This window comes from Trematomus bernacchii, unplaced genomic scaffold (assembly GCF_902827165.1).
Source record: "Trematomus bernacchii unplaced genomic scaffold, fTreBer1.1, whole genome shotgun sequence".
Taxonomy (NCBI): domain Eukaryota; kingdom Metazoa; phylum Chordata; class Actinopteri; order Perciformes; family Nototheniidae; genus Trematomus; species Trematomus bernacchii.
The window spans coordinates 372,169-394,609 of NW_022987732.1; the positions used below are offsets into that span (position 1 = coordinate 372,169).

The following is a 22,441-nucleotide window of genomic DNA, read 5'->3' on the forward strand; positions in this document are numbered from 1 at the left end:
ATTATAAAACATAGACAGCCTCCGTCCTTAGACCCTTGCACAAGGAAATACTCCCACAATTAATGGGGGAACATTTTAGAAACTTCAGGGACAGAAACTGAAGAGGTAATGGAAGACGTGCAACAAATTACAACATAGACAGCAGTGATCTGCTTTGTCCCTTGTGATCCTTGCACATTACTGCTGTATATACTGTCTTTACGCTCAGTGTATTCTTATTTATACATTTGACATCTATTTACCTTTATTTGTATAATTGATTTTGTACAGACTGCTGATAGATGTGTATATAACTGACTGTTTGCACTCTGGTTAGACCCTCCTAATTTCGTTACACTCTGCTTGCATTATGTAATGACAATAAAGTCATCTAATCTAAATAATGATTACATCGAATCAGAATATTGGTAAATGGCTAACACGTAACCAGTTAATGGCTAACACGTAACCAGTTAATGGCTAACACGTAACCAGTTAATGGCTAACACGTAACCAGTTAATGGCTAACACGTAACCAGTTAATGGCTAACACGTAACCAGTTAATGGCTAACACGTAACCAGTTAATGGCTAACACGTAACCAGTTAATGGCTATAACGTAACCAGTTAATGGCTAACACGTAACCAGTTAATGGCTAACACGTAACCAGTTAATGGCTATAACGTAACCAGTTAATGGCTATAACGTAACCAGTTAATGGCTATAACGTAACCAGTTAATGGCTATAACGTAACCAGTTAATGGCTATAACGTAACCAGTTAATGGCTATAACGTAACCAGTTAATGGCTATAACGTAACCAGTTAATGGCTATAACGTAACCAGTTAATGGCTATAACGTAACCAGTTAATGGCTATAACGTAACCAGTTAATGGCTATAACGTAACCAGACTATAACGTAACCAGTTAATGACTATAACGTAACCAGTTAATGACTATAACGTAACCAGTTAATGACTATAACGTAACCAGTTAATGACTATAACGTAACCAGTTAATGGCTATAACGTAACCAGTTAATGGCTATAACGTAACCAGTTAATGGCTATAACGTAACCAGACTATAACGTAACCAGTTAATGGCTAACACGTAACCAGTTAATGGCTAACACGTAACCAGTTAATGGCTAACACGTAACCAGTTAATGGCTATAACGTAACCAGTTAATGGCTATAACGTAACCAGTTAATGGCTATAACGTAACCAGTTAATGGCTATAACGTAACCAGTTAATGGCTATAACGTAACCAGTTAATGGCTAACACGTAACCAGTTAATGGCTAACACGTAACCAGTTAATGGCTAACACGTAACCAGTTAATGGCTAACACGTAACCAGTTAATGGCTAACACGTAACCAGTTAATGGCTAACACGTAACCAGTTAATGGCTATAACGTAACCAGTTAATGGCTATAACGTAACCAGTTAATGGCTATAACGTAACCAGTTAATGGCTATAACGTAACCAGTTAATGGCTATAACGTAACCAGTTAATGGCTATAACGTAACCAGTTAATGGCTATAACGTAACCAGACTATAACGTAACCAGTTAATGACTATAACGTAACCAGTTAATGACTATAACGTAACCAGTTAATGACTATAACGTAACCAGTTAATGGCTATAACGTAACCAGTTAATGGCTATAACGTAACCAGTTAATGGCTATAACGTAACCAGACTATAACGTAACCAGTTAATGGCTATAACGTAACCAGTTAATGACTATAACGTAACCAGTTAATGACTATAACGTAACCAGTTAATGGCTAACGTCTTCTCTCCCGCTCTGTTTCTCCGTCAGAGTGATGAAGATGAACCAGAAGTGGAAAGTGACTTTGACGAAGGCAGTTTCCCCGGGACCGACGGCGCCAACCGCAGCAGCCGTCCTAAGAAGAAACCCAAGAGTGCCAAGAAGAAGAAGAAAGGTTGGCAAAAGAAATATAATTAAGTAAAAAAAGTTGATGCTATTTTTGAGTCAATGCTGGATTAACATTTGGGAACATAGAGTAGATCATTGTAGGAGGTCATACATGGCCAAGATGAATAGGTTACATTCTCGTTATGGAAAATAATTAGATTCTAGTTATTTAAAGGTTTCACAATGTGTAGAAAATGAAAAGAAAGCAGGGAACATATTTGTGTTTCCAGAATAATCCTTTGACTAAAATAAAAAGAGAGAGTTTGGAGCCTATAGATGGCGAAGTTGACTTGTTAACATCTATGTGATAGTAAGCTGAACACAGCGAGCTCAATTCATGCGAAAGCAAGAAGTATGTTGTGTGAATGAACAGCTACCGTGGTTAAATGCAAGTCTTCCAAAGCCTTACTTTACAATCCCAAATATAACAACTGGTTGGTTCAGGATTCACAAAGAGGAAAAGGAAGCTCGATGCAACTTTGTATAAAAAACGTGCAAAATATCCAACATTGGCATCAAAATAAAATGCATAGGCAAAGGCATTAAGTCTTTGTGGTGGGAATTTATTTATCAAATGTGGATAGAGGACAGCGTTTCCGCCAGGGGGGCGTCTTGCCGTCATTTGACGCCCTTATTCAGCTCGGAACTCCCTGACCTCGAGCCGAGGGCGTCCGAAAAATGTATAATTCGAGAGAAGATTGAGTTTTTATTGCTTGAAATGACGAAAAGGAAAAAGGACAAGGACATCCCTCTGTTGGAGGGGCAAAGGAGTCTCGTGGGATTCTTTTCGCCGCCAGCAAAGCGTGTTCCTGTGACGGAAAGTGTACTGCCGGCGAGCCTTGACGGGGGTGTGCTAGTGGAGCATGTGCGTGAACTACGAGCGCCGGAGCCTCGCAGCGGCGAAACTGAGGCTCCGTGGTAAACTGTGGTAAAATGAAGGGCCGTTTGGGAGCTGAAAGAACCGGCTCTTCTTGGTGAGCCGAGCCAAATGATCCGGCTCACTAAGAAGAGCCCGAATTCCCCCTCTCAGCCCTGGTCTGGCGGAAACACTGATAGAGGATCAAACCATTCAGCTGTCTTTGTCGTATTTTATTTCTTGCAAGAAAGTTCAGTCAGTCGTACAGAGAGCATACTGTCTGCAGAGTGAAAGACCAAGAGTTTGGGTTGAATATTTAAACACAGAGAGAGCAGAAAGGGAGGGGTTGAGCTTGGTGATAATGAAAGGAGCATTGTTGAAGTTAGGGAGGCCATATCAGGATGTTCTCAGTTGAAGGATTAGGGTCATACTGTTGGTGCACTTATACATGAGAGTAACACCTACGTCACTTCCGGGCGAAAATTACGGCCCCGCTCACTTTTGGGGGAAAACAACGCTGTCATTTGAATGGCGGTCAATACAAATTCTGAAGTTTTTGCCAATCCGATCAGAAATCTTTGAAAACCGTGGATTTGTGGATCTTCAAAGAGCCCGGTTACAATGGCCAGTCAGGCAAACAATTACATTAAATCATTTGAAATCGACGATCGGTCTCGATATATGGTTAAATTAAAATAAGCAGGCGAGGCTGTCATTTCTCCAGCTGTTACTCTATGAGCGAGGCGGAAAATAATAGTTTTATCATGCCAACAAGCTGCTGTCGTTTATTGATCCTCAAACATTAAAACAAATCCAGAGGTCAGTGTTTCTGTACTTCCTCTAAGAACAAAGGACAGTAAAAGAATAGCTCTGTGACTTCAGGCTTGATCACCATTCAAATGACAGCGTTGGTTTCCCCCAAAAGTGGGCGGGGCCGTAATTGTCGCCCGGAAGTGACGTAGATGTTACTCTCGTCTATGGACTGTAACTAACAACACTGCAACAAATCTTCTTAATAAGGAATGTTCCCAAGCTTAGCTAAGAAGTGTGAGAAGTAGCAAATATAGATAAACAATAGCAAATACGAATCACAATCAATAATGATATTATTAAAGTAAGTCATATTTTTCTATTACAGTCTTATTTTAGCAGCATCTGCACTTCCATAAGGTGTGAGAAATCTACTGAGGAGTCTGGAAATTTGAGTCTGGAAAAGTGGAATTTGAAGATGTAAAAACGTGTTATTATCCTAATGTCCTCTCTCAGTGGAGACGGAGGACGGCGACGGCTACGAGACGGACCACCAGGACTACTGCGAGGTGTGCCAGCAGGGCGGGGAAATCATTCTGTGTGACACCTGTCCCCGAGCCTATCACATGGTCTGCCTGGACCCCGACATGGAGAAGGCCCCCGAGGGAAAGTGGAGCTGTCCGCACTGTGTGAGTACCGCAAAGAGGATTTCTGCAGTGGAGAAAATGAATAGCTTTGTTAGCATGACAAAACTAGAACACACCACCGATCAAAGTGTATTTATATAGTCCAATATCACATGTGTGTGTCAGGGGGCTTTACAGATTAACACACATAGATGATTGTGTGAAAGACAATTAAAACTACAAGAACAAATGATAAAATACATGATAGAACGTGAAATACAAATTAAACGAGATAACCAAAAGACGCTAAAAATACAATTCAAACAATTAGATGAAATACCATAAGATATTTTACAAGGTGGTACATCAGTTAAAACATTACACAACCATGTTAATATTAAGTCATGTAAAGTAATGGCAGGAAAGAAGCTGAAATACTTGAAACACCTGCTTGTAGATTGTGTTTGATTTGGAAGTTGAACAGGTGTGTACATGGTTGAAAATGGACTTTATTAAATGATCATTTAAAAACTCTTTGTGTGTCTGCAAGAAAATATAAAAGACAGAACGTTAAAATACAAATAAAACGAGATAAAACACAACAAAAAGACGGTAAAAATACAATTCAAACAATTAGATAAAATACAAGAACATTTTGTACAGGCGTGTACATTTCTGTAAGTGGACTTTATTTCTGATAATTAAAGAAAATCTTTGTGTCTCCATTTCTCTTTGTCCTCCACTGCCCCCCCCCCAACCCCATTGCTCATGTTCCTGTCTCTCCTCTCGTATTCCCCCCCCTCCCCTCCCTCCACTGTGGCTCCACACACACACACACGCACACACACACACACACACACACTGAACCCCGGTCGCTCTTGAAAATCACTCCACACCACCCTCCCTTTCTTTTTTTCCTCACACTCCTTTCCGCATACCTTCCCTGCCTTTCCCCCCCCCCCCCTCTCTCTCCCCCTTTTCCCCTCTCACCCTGTAATTCTGCCCCCAGGAGAAGGAGGGGATCCAGTGGGAGGCCAGGGATGAGCTGTCGGAGGCCGAAGGGGAGGAAGAGGAGGACAGGAGGGACGAAGGCGTGGAGGAAGAGGACGACCACCACATTGAGTTCTGCCGGGTGTGTAAGGATGGAGGAGAGCTGCTGTGCTGCGACTCGTGCCCCTCCTCCTACCACATCCACTGCCTCAACCCCCCCCTGCCCGAGATCCCCAACGGAGAGTGGATCTGCCCCCGCTGCAAGGTGAGAGGGTGCACGGCTGCTGGGAGCGTGCACGGCTGCTGGGAGTGTGAGCGTGCACGGATTCAAGGCTTCAAGGCTTTTATTGTCATGTGTGCATAGCTACAGTGTAGATATATCACTGAAGGCTCCTCCAACAGTGCAACGCAATAAAACAGATACAATAGTTCAAATGGTGCAAGTAAATGCAAGGTGAGCACGTGCACGGCTGCTGTGAGTGTGAGCGTGCACGTCGATCTCACGTGGGCGTGCGTGCGTGCGTGCAGATTCCGTCTTGTACCATTAATGGATTTTAGATAAGCTATTAGGTATGTGCAATTAAGGACGTGATAGTGATGGGGGGGCTTCACAATTGTAAGGCTGCACAATGAATTGAAATGTTATCCAAATTGCAGGAAGCACAATATTTGCTAAATATCCTAATAAAATATTGTCGTGCTGCAGAGAAGTCACGGCCTACTCACAGTATGTTTGGTACAGTGTCTGTTAAAAAAAAATTCACACCATGATCACTTCAATATATCTGTAATTAGTAATCTTTCCAAATGATGCAGCCCTACAAGCTATGAACGATTTGATTTGCTTTTTAAATTGACCATTTCTTAAATATCTACATTCCTAAACACTTCTGTTCCCTCTCATGCTTCACATCCTAAATGTCTTCCTCTCCTTCCCCTCTTCCTGACAGTGTCCCCACATGAAGGGCAAAGTCCAGAAGGTGTTGACGTGGAAATGGGGGGAGCTGCCACCCCCCACGCCTGTCCCCCGCCCCGCTGACCTCCCCACCGACTCCCCCGACCCCCCCCGCGCTGGTGGGCCGCAGGGAGAGGGAGTTCTTCGTGAAGTGGTGCAACATGTCCTACTGGCACTGCTCCTGGGTGCTGGAGCTACAGGTAACTTCTTATTGTTAATGTGTCAATTCAACATATACATACAGCATAGAGAGGCGAAGTCCCGCCCATCTACTTCCGACCCATGGGACCTTATTTCCCACATAAAAATGATGTATTGAAGTCAATGAGGAGAGAAAGATTATCTTTCGATCCCGTTTGAATTGTGCCATGAATTACACATATGATGTTTGTCAATCTTAAATAATAATTTCCATGTCAAAAAAGTCACAGTTTGTCGTAAAACTGTTGAAATATAAGACTATGAAAAATACGCAACTAGAAAGACTACAAATCCCAGAATCTCGGTCCCGCATGCTGGCTCTTATGAACCGACTAACTCCCCTTGTGTGTATGTACAGCTCTCAACACGCCCAGACTTGGAGTGATTTTCACCTCTTTTAATACTTTTCGCCTCATTCTGAAAGAAAGAAGTGAAATGTGCCAACGTGACGGCCGTCTTGGTGTGTGGTGCGAGACGGGAGATGTAGTTCATAGAGTGGTTTCACACACAAAAAGTGTTACTTCACATTTTTACGACACATTTGAATTTTTTTGACTTGCAAAATTATCTTTTAAATTGACAAACATCATATGTGTAATTCATGGCACAATTCAAACGGGATCGAAAGATAATCTTTCTCTCTCCATTGACTTCAACACATACTTTTTCCTAACTAAGGTCCCATGGAGCTCCCCCGGAAAGGGAGGGACTTCGTCTCTCTATAGTATCGCGATACTTTGCGTGGCCATATAGTTTTATTATATAAACTATTCATATTGCAAATCTAACTTAGCTTGGCAAAGCTACCATCAAATTCTGAGCGAGCTAAGAAAATAACTCAATCATGACCTGCTTCATGTGCAAAGACTTGCGTCCACACAGCGTTGTGGCAATGAAGGCTTTTGTCACATGTTAAAGACACTGGAACCCAATATATCATGCAATCATATATCAATATATATATGCGCAATATATCGCAATATATCGTATCGCAATACTTAGCATATCGTAGAATCGCAATACTATCGTATCGTGGGGAGCCTGGTGATTCCCAGCCCTAATATTTTCCATAAAGTACATCTTATCTTGTCTTATCTTGTCTTGTCTTATATAATGCACACTCTCTGAAATCTGTTTCCAACTGAAGTGGAGTTATCTGTGAAAAATCCCTCATACACACAAACTAGAAATGCGTCGAATATATTGCCACAGATCAATTAGTTTCACATATTTTTGGACGGTCAAATGTACTCACACACGCAGGATGCTCTTACGTTGCACACACAGCAACACACTAATTATGCAGAGAGATGATATGCACTTCCAGACCGTTTTTCAGAGGTTTTTTACTTTTTATAAGCACGATACACATACAAAATATATTAATCATAGCGTGTTTTTGCACACTTGGAAACCAAAGGGGCAATGTAAGCATGTTTGTGTTGTAGCTGTGGTACGCATGCATTAAGTGCAGTAGGTGATTTGTTATATAAATGTGTTTTTTAAGTAAAACACGTTAGATAAAGTGGAAATTCATTTCTGGTTGGATTTCACACTTTGATTTCGAGATCTGTTTGAGTGAAAGCGAAAGAAGGTCATGTCACTTTGTGCAATTTTGGAATGTAATGCAAGATATTTATAGGTCAATGTTTTATTATGAACATAAAATTATTTCAATTTTTCGATGATAGAAAGCTAGACTGTTTTGTGTGTACGCTTGCAATGGAAGAAACGTTTGAATAAATCTTCAAAAATCGGACGTTGATGCATTTCTAACGCAAACCCAATGGTCTCTTTCCTCTCTTCCTCCCATCGCTCGTTCCCAGTTGGAGCTGAACTGTCAGGTGATGTTTCGTAACTACCAGAGGAAGACCGACATGGACGAACCTCCGCCTGTAGACGCTGGAGGCGAGGGTGACGAAAACAAAAGCAACAAGAGGAAGAACAAAGATCCTCTCTTCGTCCACATGGAGGAGAAGTTCGGCCGCTACGGAGTCAAGATGGAGTGGCTGATGATCCACCGCATCCTCAACCACAGGTACGACACAAATAGTGTTATATTATAAATAGGGCTGTCAGTCGATTAAAATAGTTAATCGCAAATTAATCGCACATTTTTGATCTGTTCTAAATGTACCTTAGAGGGAAACCGTGCTACGCATTTCTTTGTATGATGGCAAATATGAACTTATTCTATAATTGTCTAAATTAGACAAGCCTGAACCTAGAAACACAATGTGTCACTGAGTACAAGTATCTTGGTGTCGTGCTTGACCACAAGCTCAGATGGGATGTATGGTCTGAGAAAGTAAATGCTAAGTCTCAACAAAGAATGTTCTTTTTACGTAAATGATTGTCTTTTAATGTCGGCAACAGAATGGTTAAGATGTTTTATCATGCTTTTATTGAAAGTGTGCTCTCCTTCGGCATCATATGCTGGTTCGGCAACGCCACTGAGGCACAGACAAAGTCAGTCAGGAGGGCCGTAACATTGTCCAGTAAGTTGTCAGGAATCTCATGTTCTAGTCTAGGAAGCTTATACAAGGACAGAGTTTTAAAAATGGCACACAATATGTTGAGTGACCCGAGGCACCCTCTCGCTTCTTATTTTGAACTGTTGCCATCCGGGCGGAGATATCGTGGCCCTCTGTTTAAAAAGAACAGATCTGTAGGCTGTCTTTCGTCCCACAAGCCATCAAACGCCTTAATCAATGATGGCTAGGACGCACTGTTTACCCACTCCCCCCCTTTTCTATTTTCTTTTTCCTCACAGTGTTGATAAGAAGAGCAACATTCATTACTTGATCAAATGGAGAGACCTTCCCTACGACCAGTCCACCTGGGAGATGGAGGAAATGGACGTCCCCGAGTTTGACACCTACAGACAGACCTACTGGAACCACAGGTGTGCAGACGCGCAATTGTTATTTTTTTTTAATCATACATTTTTTTATTGCAACATCTTCAATTTACAACACAATACAGAAGACAATTCAGGTTGCACAACATTTTGGATTCATTCAATCCCATCCTTCTATAATCTTCTTGGCTGCAGTCAAGCCTGTTAGCCAGATTTTGCGAGTTTTCCCCGTAAGGGAAAGGTGAGATTCATCATTTAGAAGATGCAGGTTCCATTGGTAATCTTAACCCTATTAAATCTGTAAGGGTACTAATACCCTTCCCCCAAAAGTGTAATACTCCTGGACACTCCCATACAACATGTAAGAAAGAGCCAATGGTTCCCTGGTGACAACATGAACAATAAGGGTCAGGTACCAATCCAATTCTGTGTCTAATTATTGCAGATCCGATATGTAATAAGGTATTTATACCTAGAGTTCTCTGCTAAGTGTGTTAGCATTTTCTCGCTCAGGGCTCATTTAGACGCTTCTTGTGAGACTTGTGTTTTGTTTCGGTAAAAATGGTTCGTATCGTCAGTTAGCTGAGTTTCTTCCCGTTAAGTGAGCATGACACATTAATAGGTTTTTAAATGTTAAGAAGCCCTGAGACACAGTTTCGTGAAAAATTATAATTTTTGTCTAATTATTGGTGTTAGATATGCTCTATGACAACATTTCAGATGTATACACTGATGGTTTGGGTTTTTTGAAGCGCCCCAGACGTGCAATTGTTGTAACTTCTTATTTAAGACAGTACAAAAATGTGTTTATTTGCTTCTTGACAAAGTTAAGGGTAAAATGTTTCACAGGAAATGCTTTTATTTTGAAGTGCAGGTATGTGTCCTGCTGTTTCTCCTTCCTGTCATGATTTGAAATGAATACGAGTATGTCGAGTGCCTTTTCCCCGTCTTCTACCGTTCTTGTTGGAAACTGTGATATTAATATAAGGTAAACACGTTCAGTTTGGATAAGACTCGCTCGGCTTCTATTTACACAGCAGTAATAAAAGGTGCTTCTTCCTTCTTCTGCATCTATGAGTTTTGATCTCACAGACTGTCTTTTGTTTTCAGAGAGTTGATGATGGGGGACGAGGGCAAACCTCAGAAGAAGCTGAAGAAGACGGTCAAAGTTAAGAAGGCGGAGCGGCCACCTGCTAACCCGGTTATTGATGTGAGTATTTATAGAAGAGCTGCAACGATTAGGCAACTAATGGATAAGTTGACTGACAGAAAACTAAATGTGACAACCCTTTTTTGGTAATTCATCGTATAATAATGATCATTTTTCATGCCAAAAATGCTGTTTTCAGCCTCAAATAAGCACATTTTACTACTTTTCCTTGTTTTATATCAAATTAAACTCAACATTTGGTTATGGATAAAATCTTGGACTTTTTTTCTGTATTTTCAAACATTTTCTGACATTCAATCAATTCAGCGAGAAAATGATCCACAGAAAAATTACAGTAATCAGTAGTTGTAGCCCTAATGCTGCGTTCACACCGGACGCGATGCAAATATTCGCTTCGCTCTAATCGCTCCAGTTTCACCGCGGCTGTCAGCTGTGTTTACCCGCGTCATTCAAACAAGACGCGCTAGCTCGGGGGCTACAACTACAACAAGATGGACATATTTGACCGTGATTTAATTGTAATACACGTTTCAAAATGATGCCGAAGTAACAACATACTGATACCGGTTAGTAAAAACCATGAATTAATGCTTTGACAAGTCTGCAGACAGACGGCAGGCAAAAAACCTTTTAAAATGGGTGTTTTCTGAATGGAGATCGGCTAAGCTAACGCAGTATATGCTCCGACCGTCCACACTCACAACAACGGCCTACAGACATAAATAAACCAGCGACTGTATTCTCCATGACACAGGCAGTCTGTGGTTTGTACTTGTTTAACTTTTGTCCAGTTTCTGAACAGATATGAGGAGCTGTGAGGGCTAACTGCTAACAGCTAACGGCTGATGTTTTCTGGTTGAACGTCAGTGACGGCAGGCTGAGATCCTCACCGCTGATTGGCTACCGCGAGATCGCGTCACGCGAATATGACGCTCGAGTTGAAAAAATTGAACTTGAGCGTTTGTCGCGGCCCCCTTCAATCGCGCCGCGTCTCTGCATTGACTTTACATGTAATCACGCCGCCCCCAAACATCGCATCGCGTCCGGTGTGAACACAGCATCATTGTGAAACTTTAAAGCAACCAAATCTAACTTTCTTATTTCTAAAAACAGTCTTGGTTGCCATATGTAGTTCCTCATTAACAAAATAATAATGTATTACAGTATATGATATGGCATCGTTGTATAGTGTATTCCCGTGGCAGAATAAAGCCGCTTGAATCAGCTCAGATTTGATTTTCTTCTTGGTTTCTCTCCCTCCAGCCCACCATTAAGTTTGACCGTCAGCCCGACTACCTGGACAGCACCGGGGGAACGCTGCACCCGTACCAGCTGGAGGGTCTGAACTGGCTCCGGTTCTCCTGGGCGCAGGCCACTGACACCATCCTGGCCGATGAGATGGGTTTAGGGAAAACTGTACAGACGGCGGTGTTCCTCTACTCACTGTACAAGGAGGTACGGACATCATTTAAACATCCCCTCCACTTAAAACATGTTTTTCTTGTATTTTTGTGATCAAATTGTTTTATTTATTTAAGCAGAAAGGCATGGTACAAAACACATACATACCACGTGAAGTACATACAAACCGTTCCCTTACAAAACAAACAAAGTACACAAATTAAATTTAAAAAAAACGCACCATCCCAGGACCCCCGTGGACTGGATCAAGTGGCAACAGGCAACAAGTAGCGTCAAATGACATATGTACACAAAAAAGCCGATTTCCAGTGTCGATGGATGTCTGGCCGTCGATGAGCGTCCTGTCGCCCTACTCAGATTGGTGTGTCCCGCCCCGTCGTGTCTTTTCGGCCGCCCTGACACCTTCCGCCGCCAGGCTGTCGGCCAAAATAAATCACTCCGATTGGCTGTTCAGCTTAGCGAATCAGTGCCTGAGAAGCGAAACGGAAGTGAGGGACCCAAACAAACTATTAAGAAGGCAAATCTGAGATTTCATTTAACTCCAGCTCTCGACACAGGTTCGGGAAAGCCCCATGAGCTTCTCGCTGTAGAGTGAAAATGGAACGCACACGCTATTTGTTGTTTGTTTATTTCACGCAGTCTGTTCTTCTTCTCTCGGTGTATCACGCAGTCTGTGGCTGTTTCTCAATGTCGAGTAAAGCTGCTCCAGAGCCACTATTTCAAGCATACTACGTCATCGAGTGGCGCCGAACCACTGTTTAAATGCCCAGCATACATGTGATACCAAGCAAGCCTCCTCGACATTGAGAAACGGCCTGTCTTCCGGTTGTTGCCTCTTTTTGAATGACGAATACACACTACCGCCGCCTGCTGGTAAGGAGAGTTATTGCCACTCACGCATGCGCAGTTCGTACGTGCTACTTGGCCGTCGGCTGAAGTCTTTGCGGTGTGTTCCAGTGCGACTGTTGGCCAAGACGCAGGAGACGTGAGGCGACACAACAGTCGTGTTCCGTCGGGACGTGTTCTTTGGGGTCAGTTTGGTGTGTAGGCCCCTTAACATGATAGTGTGTGAAGCTGTGGTTGTAAACAAAACTGGACCCAGTAGCTTCCTCTCCATATCTTCTAGAAAGAAACCTGGCTAGATATTATATGTTTCTGTTTGGGACCTTCGATCATTTGTTGTTGTGTTGTACTGATGATATTTCGTCCGGTCTGCCCTCCGCTGTCAATCAATGTCAGTGTGTCGGGTTTCAGACATGTGACACACAGTGACTCTGCCCAATAAAGGGGATGCTTTCTGAGTGAGGAACTCTTATCCTAAAGGCAGGGCAGGACACATCCAGCTGTGGAGATATGTTGATGTTTCATGGATAGACAGCGGCTGGATTAAGAAAGCAAATTGGAAATCGCTTTGAAACAAATCACTATATAAATGCAGTCATTAAGTATTACGGGGCTTCTGCACTTACTTTAAATTAATTAATAGGCATTGAATTAATGAATTTAAACAGGAGGACGTAATTGGTATTAAAATGTCTTAAATCAATCTTACAAATAAATACACTTTGAATCTTCCCAAAAATATAAAGAAAAGCGATTTTGGGTTTTATGATTTGCTATTCATATTGTAATCTATTGTTTATATAATTTGCCGAATGCCTCTTGCATTAACCTCGATCACATCAGGATAGCAAAACAAACAACTCTCATATTAAGTTTGCAGCTGGAATTGTACACGTCTACTCTATTAAGTGTTAACTTTCTAAAATGATATCATGTCATTTCTGTCTGGACCCAAATAAGTCATATTTGTGTTAAAATTATACATTTTAACTTATGGCTCCTACAATGATGATTTCTCTCCCGTTACAGGGTCACTCCAAAGGTCCCTTCCTGGTCAGCGCCCCGCTCTCCACCATCATCAACTGGGAGAGGGAGTTTGAGCTGTGGGCGCCCGACATGTACGTGGTGACCTACGTGGGAGACAAAGACAGCCGAGCCGTCATCAGGGAGAACGAGTTCTCCTTCGAGGACAACGCCATCCGGGGCGGGAAGAAAGCTTCCAAGATGAAGGTAAGGGAGAATGTAGAGCAAGTGTTATTGTGGAGGAAATTCTTAAGAGAAACTAGTAAATGATTCATGGACAAATGTAATAAAGTAATAAAGAAAGTCAATATACAAGTGAAATCGATCTGAAATGCAGGAACAGAGCAGCTTCATCCTCAGAGGATAGAGAAGTTCTGCACCCAGAACACAGCTCACAGTCACACTATATAGTCGAGAGAAAAGCCAACTGGTCCCACCCTTAAATTCTCTTAGGCATCATCTAAGGCCCCAGCTCCACGGGAACGCATACGGCAAAACGCATCGGAGTAACGCAAACGCAACCGCAAAAAACCTTCCGCCCACACGCAATATACACCGGATTGTGTCAAGCTCCACGAGACGGCTCCGTTTACATCCAACCGCTGGAAAAGCTGCAGTACATATGCCGAACCTGTACGTGGCGCTGTAACTTCCTCCACAAAAAGCAGCAACTTCCTCCCCAAAAGCAGTGAAGAAGAATGGTTGTCATGGCTGCACTTCTGTTTATTCTCCGCGGTGGGGGCCGAGGGATCCGGGCAGAGTTTTTCGCCGGTCAGCGTGTGTTAAAGTTTAAATCTTCCGGACAAAATTATAAAAGTGCCGGTCAAAGGTCTTCATTGTTATTTATTGAGCTTTAAACAAATGAATAACGACGATATAATGATATATAATCATCAAATACACAGAGCCTGTCTCTTTTTCCTCTCTTCTGACAGCGTCAGTGTCTGTCTCATGCAGCAGCTGATCCAGTAATGATGACTCGACAGTCAAAATAAACATATTTATAACTAGTTTAGGTAGTTTGAGAGGTAATTAAAATAGCTATTGTTGTTGTTAACGAAACACATCAGCAATGATGCGGAGAGGTGGGGAGAGGCGGGGCTATAAAACGGATGACCGTATAGGCGACCCCACGGCCCCGTTGGACCCCCCAGAGCGCTCCGTTCCCAGATCTATCCACCTTTGGACCCGTTGTCGTTTGCGGGGTCTGTTTCTACGTTTCTGTTACGGCGTCGTCGAGCTTAAAGGGCTATACGCATGAGAAATATGCGGATTCAACCCGTTTTCGTCCCCGTGGAGCCTAGGCCTAAACATCCCCACCATTAAACCATAAAACCCCCTCGTCCTTAACCATTTGCAAATCCCCCTTTCACACTTCCTTTGCCCTCCTGAAATGTAAACCCTTAACATATGTCTCTGTTAAACACATACAAGACTAAAATACAATTTAACAGAGTAAAAGGCAATCGGAGTACAAGGCTATATGTTTTAAACGATTATATGATCATTTGACACGACAGTTATAACTCCAACTAATAATAATAATACTAATGTCATTTATAAAGCGCTTTTCCTGGTGCTCAAAGCGCTTTACAAGCAAGTTAAGAAGAAAAATAACAACTAAAGTAAAAAGTGCTAAGCTAGGTGGAATAAGGGCCCGAGGGTTTAGTGGATAAGGAGTTGAAGGCAAGAGTAAAGTCAGTTTTGATTGGTGCCCTGCATTTCATTGGTCCTGTATCAATGTTATACTGGTAGATAAACATATTGATACTGCCATACTGTACAAAGACCGAACCACCAGTTTTAATTAGTCGTTCATTATTAATACTAGAAACAATAGAGTGGTGCAGGAACGAGTCCTAAAACCTCGTATTTAACACTGTAGTTTTACTATCTTAAGTTGGCGTGACGTTGAAGTCGTGCTGCTGTACTCGGCTGTAGTTCCTTTGTAGCATAACGTTAGCATTTAGCTTCTGGCGATTAGATTTATGATTAGAAAATGATAAAAGTAGGGTAGACATGTGGAGATTATCCGGCTGAACAAAACGTGCATTTATCAAACAGGTTCGTTTTCCACAGACCTTATTTTTTTACAGTATTCCAAAATCCTATGGAGAAATCCCATTGCTTTTTTGTCGAGGGAACCCATGCGCAGCTTACTTCCGGGTCGGCCTACAAAAATACGTCATCCCTGCACCACTCTATTGCAGTAATTATTAATGATGTATGTTCCTCTGTCCCGTGTTTCACAGCTGAACGTTTGTCCCCCTGTCTCTGTGTTTTACAGAAAGATTCCACGGTGAAGTTCCACGTCCTGCTGACGTCCTACGAGCTGATCACCATCGACCAGGCCGTGCTGGGCTCCATCGAGTGGGCCTGCCTGGTGGTGGACGAGGCCCACCGGCTCAAAAACAACCAGTCCAAGGTAATACAAACACACAGCACTTATATTTAACTTTCACTGTCAACATGTATATATTTAACTTTTTAGATAATACAAAAATAATTGCAGCCCTAATTTCAAATGCATATCTGATTTATATACATTTCAATTCAATGTGTTTATATTTCACAACACCTGCATTGCTGCTGTGTTGCACATGGTAATTCTAACTCACTAATCAATCAATCAAACTTTATTTATGTAGCACTTTTCAAACACAGAAGGTAACAAAAAGTGCTTTCCAAACGGTAAACAATACAAAGCAAAATAAGAAAGTAAGAACTCTCCTCCTAGTTTATGAACAGAGCAACACATAACCCTGAGATCAATAACAACACTTAACACCAACGGACGTCAATAAACACAGGACTCAATAAAACGTAATGTTATGTCACGTATTGTTACGTTATGCTACGTTACGTATTGTTAGGTTACTTAATGTTATGTAATGCTATGTTTAGTTAGGTAACATAACGTGACATGACATAACGTGACATGACATAACATAACGTGACATACCGTAACATAGCATAACGTAACATAACGTAACATAGCATAACATAACATAACGCTTCGTAATGTTACGTTTTGTTATGTTATGTCACGTTATGTCATGTCACGTTATGTCATGTCACGTTATGTCATGTCACGTTATGTCATGTCACGTTATGTCATGTCACGTTATGTCATGTCACGTTATGTCATGTCACGTCACGTTATGTCACGTCACGTTATGTCATGTCACGTTATGTCATGTCACGTTATGTCACGTCACGTTATGTCACGTCACGTTATGTCATGTCACGTTATGTCATGTCACGTTATGTTACCCTACGCTGCGTAATGTTATGTCATGTCACGTTATGTCATGTCACGTTATGTCACGTCACGTTATGTCACGTCACGTTATGTCACGTCACGTTATGTCATGTCACGTTATGTCATGTCACGTTATGTTACCCTACGCTGCGTAATGTTATGTTATGTCACGTTATGTCATGTCACGTCATGTTATGTCACGTTATTTTACCCTACGCTGCGTAATGTTATGTTACGTTTTGTTACACTATGTCACGTTATGTTACCCTACGCTGCGTAATGTTACGTTACGTTACGTTATGTTACGTCACGTTATGTTACATTTCAATTAAAAGCCACATTTAAAAGCTGGGTCTTGAGTTGACTCTTAAAATCATAAACATGCTGTGTCGCCCTCAGGTCTTCTGTATGTTGTTGTGTTTTATTATTACGTTTAATACCTAAAATTGAACGTATTTTTCCTCCCTGTCTTTTGTTAGTTCTTTCGCATCTTGAACAACTACCCTCTGCAACACAAGCTGCTGCTGACCGGCACTCCTCTGCAGAACAACCTGGAGGAGCTCTTCCACCTGCTCAACTTCCTGACCCCCGTCAGATTCAAGTCAGTACTCACACCTCCAGAGCATATATATATATATGAGCTCATTTCCCCCATTTTGGCTTCGCTCCATTGGCTGCCCATACATTTTAGGATTCATTTCAAAATCCTTTTATTTACTTTAAAATCCCTTAATGGCATGGCCCCACCATATCTTTCTGAGCTGCTACACCCCTACACGCCCAACCGCCCTCTCAGGTCAGCGGATCAACTGCTCCTGAATGTGCCCAGAACCAGGTCTAAGCTCAGAGGGGACCTTTCTTTCTCTGTAGAGACTCCCACACTGTGGAACGATCTGCCCCTGCACACCAGACAGGCCGCCACACTGTCTGCTTTTAAATCGCTTCTGAAAACCCACCTCTTCTCCTTAGCGTATTAACATCTTTTAGATTGTTGCTTTTATTGCTTTTAAATTGTCTATTGTGTTTATTTGACTGTACAGCACTTTGGTCTGGAGGTTTAAAGTGCTTTACGGGAACTCCACCTTTCTCAAAGAATATGTACACTAACATTTGAACCTGAACTCACACATGCACGTGTGCAATATGTGGTGTGATGTGTTTTGGGCCATAACATTAAATTACAACAGGATTGTGCGGTTATGAAGGTATTATAAGTTAGTTATGATGTAGTTAAAAATAATGACTATCATCCAATATTGTTTTGAGTGTTTTGGACTGAGATAAATCATGGGTCAAAATTGACCCGCGAACACCATGAACGCTAACATCTTTTGAACACAACACAAGGGTTAAATATGAGGACCCCGCTCCCCACCCTCCTGTATTCATGGGATCATTTCTCTCCGCAGCAACCTGGAAGGCTTCCTGGAGGAGTTTGCAGACATCGCCAAAGAGGATCAGATCAAGAAGCTGCACGACATGCTGGGCCCTCACATGCTCCGCAGGCTGAAGGCCGACGTCTTCAAACACATGCCTTCAAAGACGGAGCTCATCGTGAGGGTGGAGCTCAGCCCTATGCAGAAGTACGTAAATAGACGATGTGTAGTGATATATTCTAACAAGTGTTAAGTTACACACACATGAAAATCAAACCAGTCTAAATGACGGCGTAAAACATTCTTTTTTTGAAAAACGATGTATGAACATAGTTTTTTAAAAGTATTAACGTGTCGGAGAAGAATCGCTGAATATATTATTCTATACTTTCTGTGTGTGAACATATTATAGAGAGCCAAGCTTGTTTATTGTGTAGCTTAAAATTAAACATTTAGAATATTGAGAAAATGTACTTAATGTTTTTCTTTACCAACAAATTGTCCATACCTCAAATATTAAAATTATAATCATAAAAAATGTAAGGAAAAGCAGCAAATATTGACATTTGAGAATCAAGAAACCACGAAATATCCCACATTTTGCCATGAAAAGATACTTATGATAAGTTCATTATTTTCTGTATTATTTATTCCTACAACACTTTGAATATTAATCTGTATTTTTAATCAAAATTACAACTTATTGAAGACTATGGATATGAATTCTCCTGCCTCTTAATTTCCGATACTATAGGATATAAAGTCTGAAATACGTGTTTTTTACATTTTCCCTTTTGTCTATTCTCATTATCTTTTTCATATTCTCATTGTTTTTCGTAATAAAGGAAGTACTACAAGTTCATCCTGACGCGTAACTTCGATGCTCTGAACACTCGAGGAGGAGGAAACCAGGTGTCTCTGCTCAACGTGGTGATGGACCTGAAGAAGTGCTGCAACCACCCCTACCTGTTTCCTACCGCCGCCATGGTACCATACATATCTCAAATAAATGATATCCTTTGTTTATATACGTTGCTGAATGCTCAGGATAGCAAAACAAACACTCATATTAAAGGTCCCCTATTATACTGTTTCTCATCAATATATTATAGGTCTCAGATATATACAAAACATGTCTCTGAAGTGTTTAGCTCCAAATACCAAACAGATCATTGCAGCATCCCATAATCCCCTCTGTTTCAGCCCTGTTTCCAAAGTGCTGATTCTCTGTCTGTTACTTTATGGCGCATTTCCACTGCAGGGCCTCGCACGGCTTAGTACGGTATAGTTAGGCCTTGGTAGGCCAGGCTCACTTTATGCTGCGTTTCCATTACAGTTTAGGAACTGGGGTAGTAACTATAGTAACGCAGTGTAGGCGGAGCCGTGACGTCATCTTCAATGCGAAACACAAAACCAACATCAGCCGTTAGCCGTTAGCCGTTAGCCCTCAGAGCTCACAGCTCCTCATATATGTTCAGAAACTAGACAAAAGTTAAACAAGTACAAACCACAGACTGCCTGTGTCATGGCGAATACAGTCGCTGCTTTATTTATGTCTGCATAGGCCGTTGTTGTGAGTGTGGACGGTCGGAGCATATGCAACGTTAGCTTAGCCAATCTCCATTTAGAAAACACGCATTTTAAAAGGTTTTTCGCCTGCCGTCTGTCTGCAGACTTGCCAAAGCATTAATTCATGGTTTTTACTAACCGGTATCAGTATGTTGTTACTTCGGCATCATTTTGAAACGTGTATTACAATTAAATCACGGTCAAATATGTCCATCTTGTTGTAGTTGCCAGCGATTCTCTCACTAGTTTAGCATACTCAGCCCGGTTGTTGGCCCGGAAAGAACCTCGATTTTGGAGAGCCAGAAAACTGTGAAACAGTACGCCAAGTGGAAACGCAACCAAAAACGGGCCCGGCACGGCACGCTTAAACCACGCTGTAGTGGAAATGCGCCATTAAATGAAAATAAGGAGCCCCTCCCCACGCCCCTCTGAGAGATATTTGGTTAAAAATAACACAATGGTGCTCTAGGAGGAGATTCAGGTGATAAGGTGGGGGGGGGGGGTTACCTTGTTGGTGATTGGCTAATGGTTACACAAGTGAATGTGAACAAGTTCTATGAATTTAAACACATGTATAGGGGTATAACTTAATTTATAGATCAGCGATCCAATATCATTGATGCAAAGTGAATAAAAAAAACAATTTTGGCATTATTGTGTCAACCATTTCGTCCAAGAGCACGTCCTCCCCTAACATTCAAACAAACCTTAAACATGAGACAAATGGCACGGTAGAAAAGGTATATTTGTTTAAAAAATAATAGATTGTTTTTCAGTCAAATGTCTCATGGCAAATTACATTTTAGTTATAATAAATGTAACTGATTGTTATGATTGCAGGTCATTGAATTCAATCCAAATCCTGTCATTTGAAATATCAGTTAATACTCTTTTGTTGTCCAAAGAACCGACATAATATCATACTGTGATGGAAGTTGTGATTTTACGCCGCTAATGTTTAATGCAGTCTTGATTGATGTGTTTTCTGTGATTGTAGGAGGCAGCAAAACTTCCGAACGGCATGTACGAGGGCAACGCTCTGACCAAGTCTTCAGGGAAGCTGACGCTGATGCAGAAGATGATGAGGAAGCTGAAGGACGGAGGACACCGAGTGCTGATCTTCTCTCAGATGACCAAGATGTTGGACCTGCTGGAGGACTTCCTGGAGAACGAGAGCTACAAATACGAGAGGATTGATGGAAGCGTCACGGGCAGTATGAGGCAGGAGGCCATCGACAGATTTAATGGTGAGCCACATACGTCAAACCCTGTGTGAATTCATATTCAACAAGACCACCACCAACGGGGCCCATTTACAGATTAGACGGAGGTTAGGCAGTGGCATTGCTCCCAAGATGGTAATGACGAGAGCAGCCAATTTTAAAGGTCACCTATTATCCAAAATCCTCTTCTTCATGTCTTCTCTACATCAACATGTGTCCCCTCTTCTTCATGTCTCTTCTTCATCAACATGTGTCCCCTCTTCTTCATGTCTCTTCTCCATCAACATGTGTCCCCTTTTCTCCATGTCTCTTCTACATCAACATGTGTCCCCTCTTCTCCATGTCTCTTCTACATCAACATGTGTCCCCTCTTCTTCATGTCTCTTCTACATCAACATGTGTCCCCTCTTCTTCATGTCTCTTCTACATCAACATGTGTCCCCTCTTCTTCATGTCTCTTCTACATCAACATGTGTCCCCTCTGTGGAAAGAGACTCTGAAAGTTTCAGGAACAAAGATTCTCTCTCTTTTTGTCCTGATCCATTTATATAAAAACCTGAAAATGAGCTGATCAGATTTTGGCCACTTTGTGATGTCATAACGATGTTTTGGCTTGTGTAACCATTAGCCAATCACCAACCAAGGTAACCCCCCCCCCCCCTTATCACCTGAATCTCCTCCTAGAGCACCATTGAGTTCTTTTTAACCAAATATCTCTCAGAGGGGCGTGGGGAGGGGCTCCTTATTTTCATCTAAAGTAACAGACAGAGAATCAGCACTTTGGAAACAGGGCTGAAACAGAGGGGATTATGGGATGCTGCAATGATCTGTTTGGTGTTTCAGCCAATCAGAGACATGTTCTGTATATATCTGAGACCTATAATATATTGATGAAAAACACTATAATAGGGGACCTTTAAGATCTAGTATTCATTCTGTCGACCATTCGTTTTTATGTTTATCTTTTACAATTAACGTGGCATTGAAGCCGTTTCATTGTAGGACAACTGTTGGGATAAACTCCCTCTCTTGTATATCAGCATGTGAAGGACACTGTTCAGGAACTAGTTGTACCAAATGCTCTGTATGTGATGACTACTTCCATTCTTGAGAGGATCATAAATACATGACAAACAGTATAATAGGGGAGCTTTGAGTTTTTTATTGCCATAGGCGCTTTCACACCGGAGTACTTTCCCCCCCGAACTAGGCCGATAGGGGGGGGGGGGGGGGGATTTGGTTTCACACCAAAACGGATCTGGAACTAGTCCCTAGTTCACGCGAACCTTTTCACCCCCAGATAGTCCCTAGAAAGCTTCTACTAGGACAGTTCGAGGGACTAAAGAGTTCGGGGGGAACAAGTACCGGGAACAAGTACCGGGGAC

The 22,441-nt window shown here is 41.9% G+C and overlaps 1 protein-coding gene across 1 annotated transcript in view; it reads left to right on the forward strand.

The window, feature by feature from the left end:
* chd4b (chromodomain helicase DNA binding protein 4b) overlaps positions 1 to 22,441 on the forward strand; it is a 58,355-nt gene that overhangs the window by 8,614 nt on the left and 27,300 nt on the right. Inside the window, 15 exon segments of the mRNA XM_034145672.1 lie at positions 1,813 to 1,936; positions 4,052 to 4,224; positions 5,171 to 5,416; positions 6,102 to 6,191; positions 6,193 to 6,306; positions 8,134 to 8,345; positions 9,081 to 9,212; positions 10,278 to 10,377; positions 11,602 to 11,793; positions 13,633 to 13,833; positions 15,914 to 16,051; positions 17,368 to 17,489; positions 18,298 to 18,471; positions 19,110 to 19,251; positions 20,831 to 21,080. Coding sequence (XP_034001563.1) covers positions 1,813 to 1,936; positions 4,052 to 4,224; positions 5,171 to 5,416; positions 6,102 to 6,191; positions 6,193 to 6,306; positions 8,134 to 8,345; positions 9,081 to 9,212; positions 10,278 to 10,377; positions 11,602 to 11,793; positions 13,633 to 13,833; positions 15,914 to 16,051; positions 17,368 to 17,489; positions 18,298 to 18,471; positions 19,110 to 19,251; positions 20,831 to 21,080 — 2,410 coding nt within the window.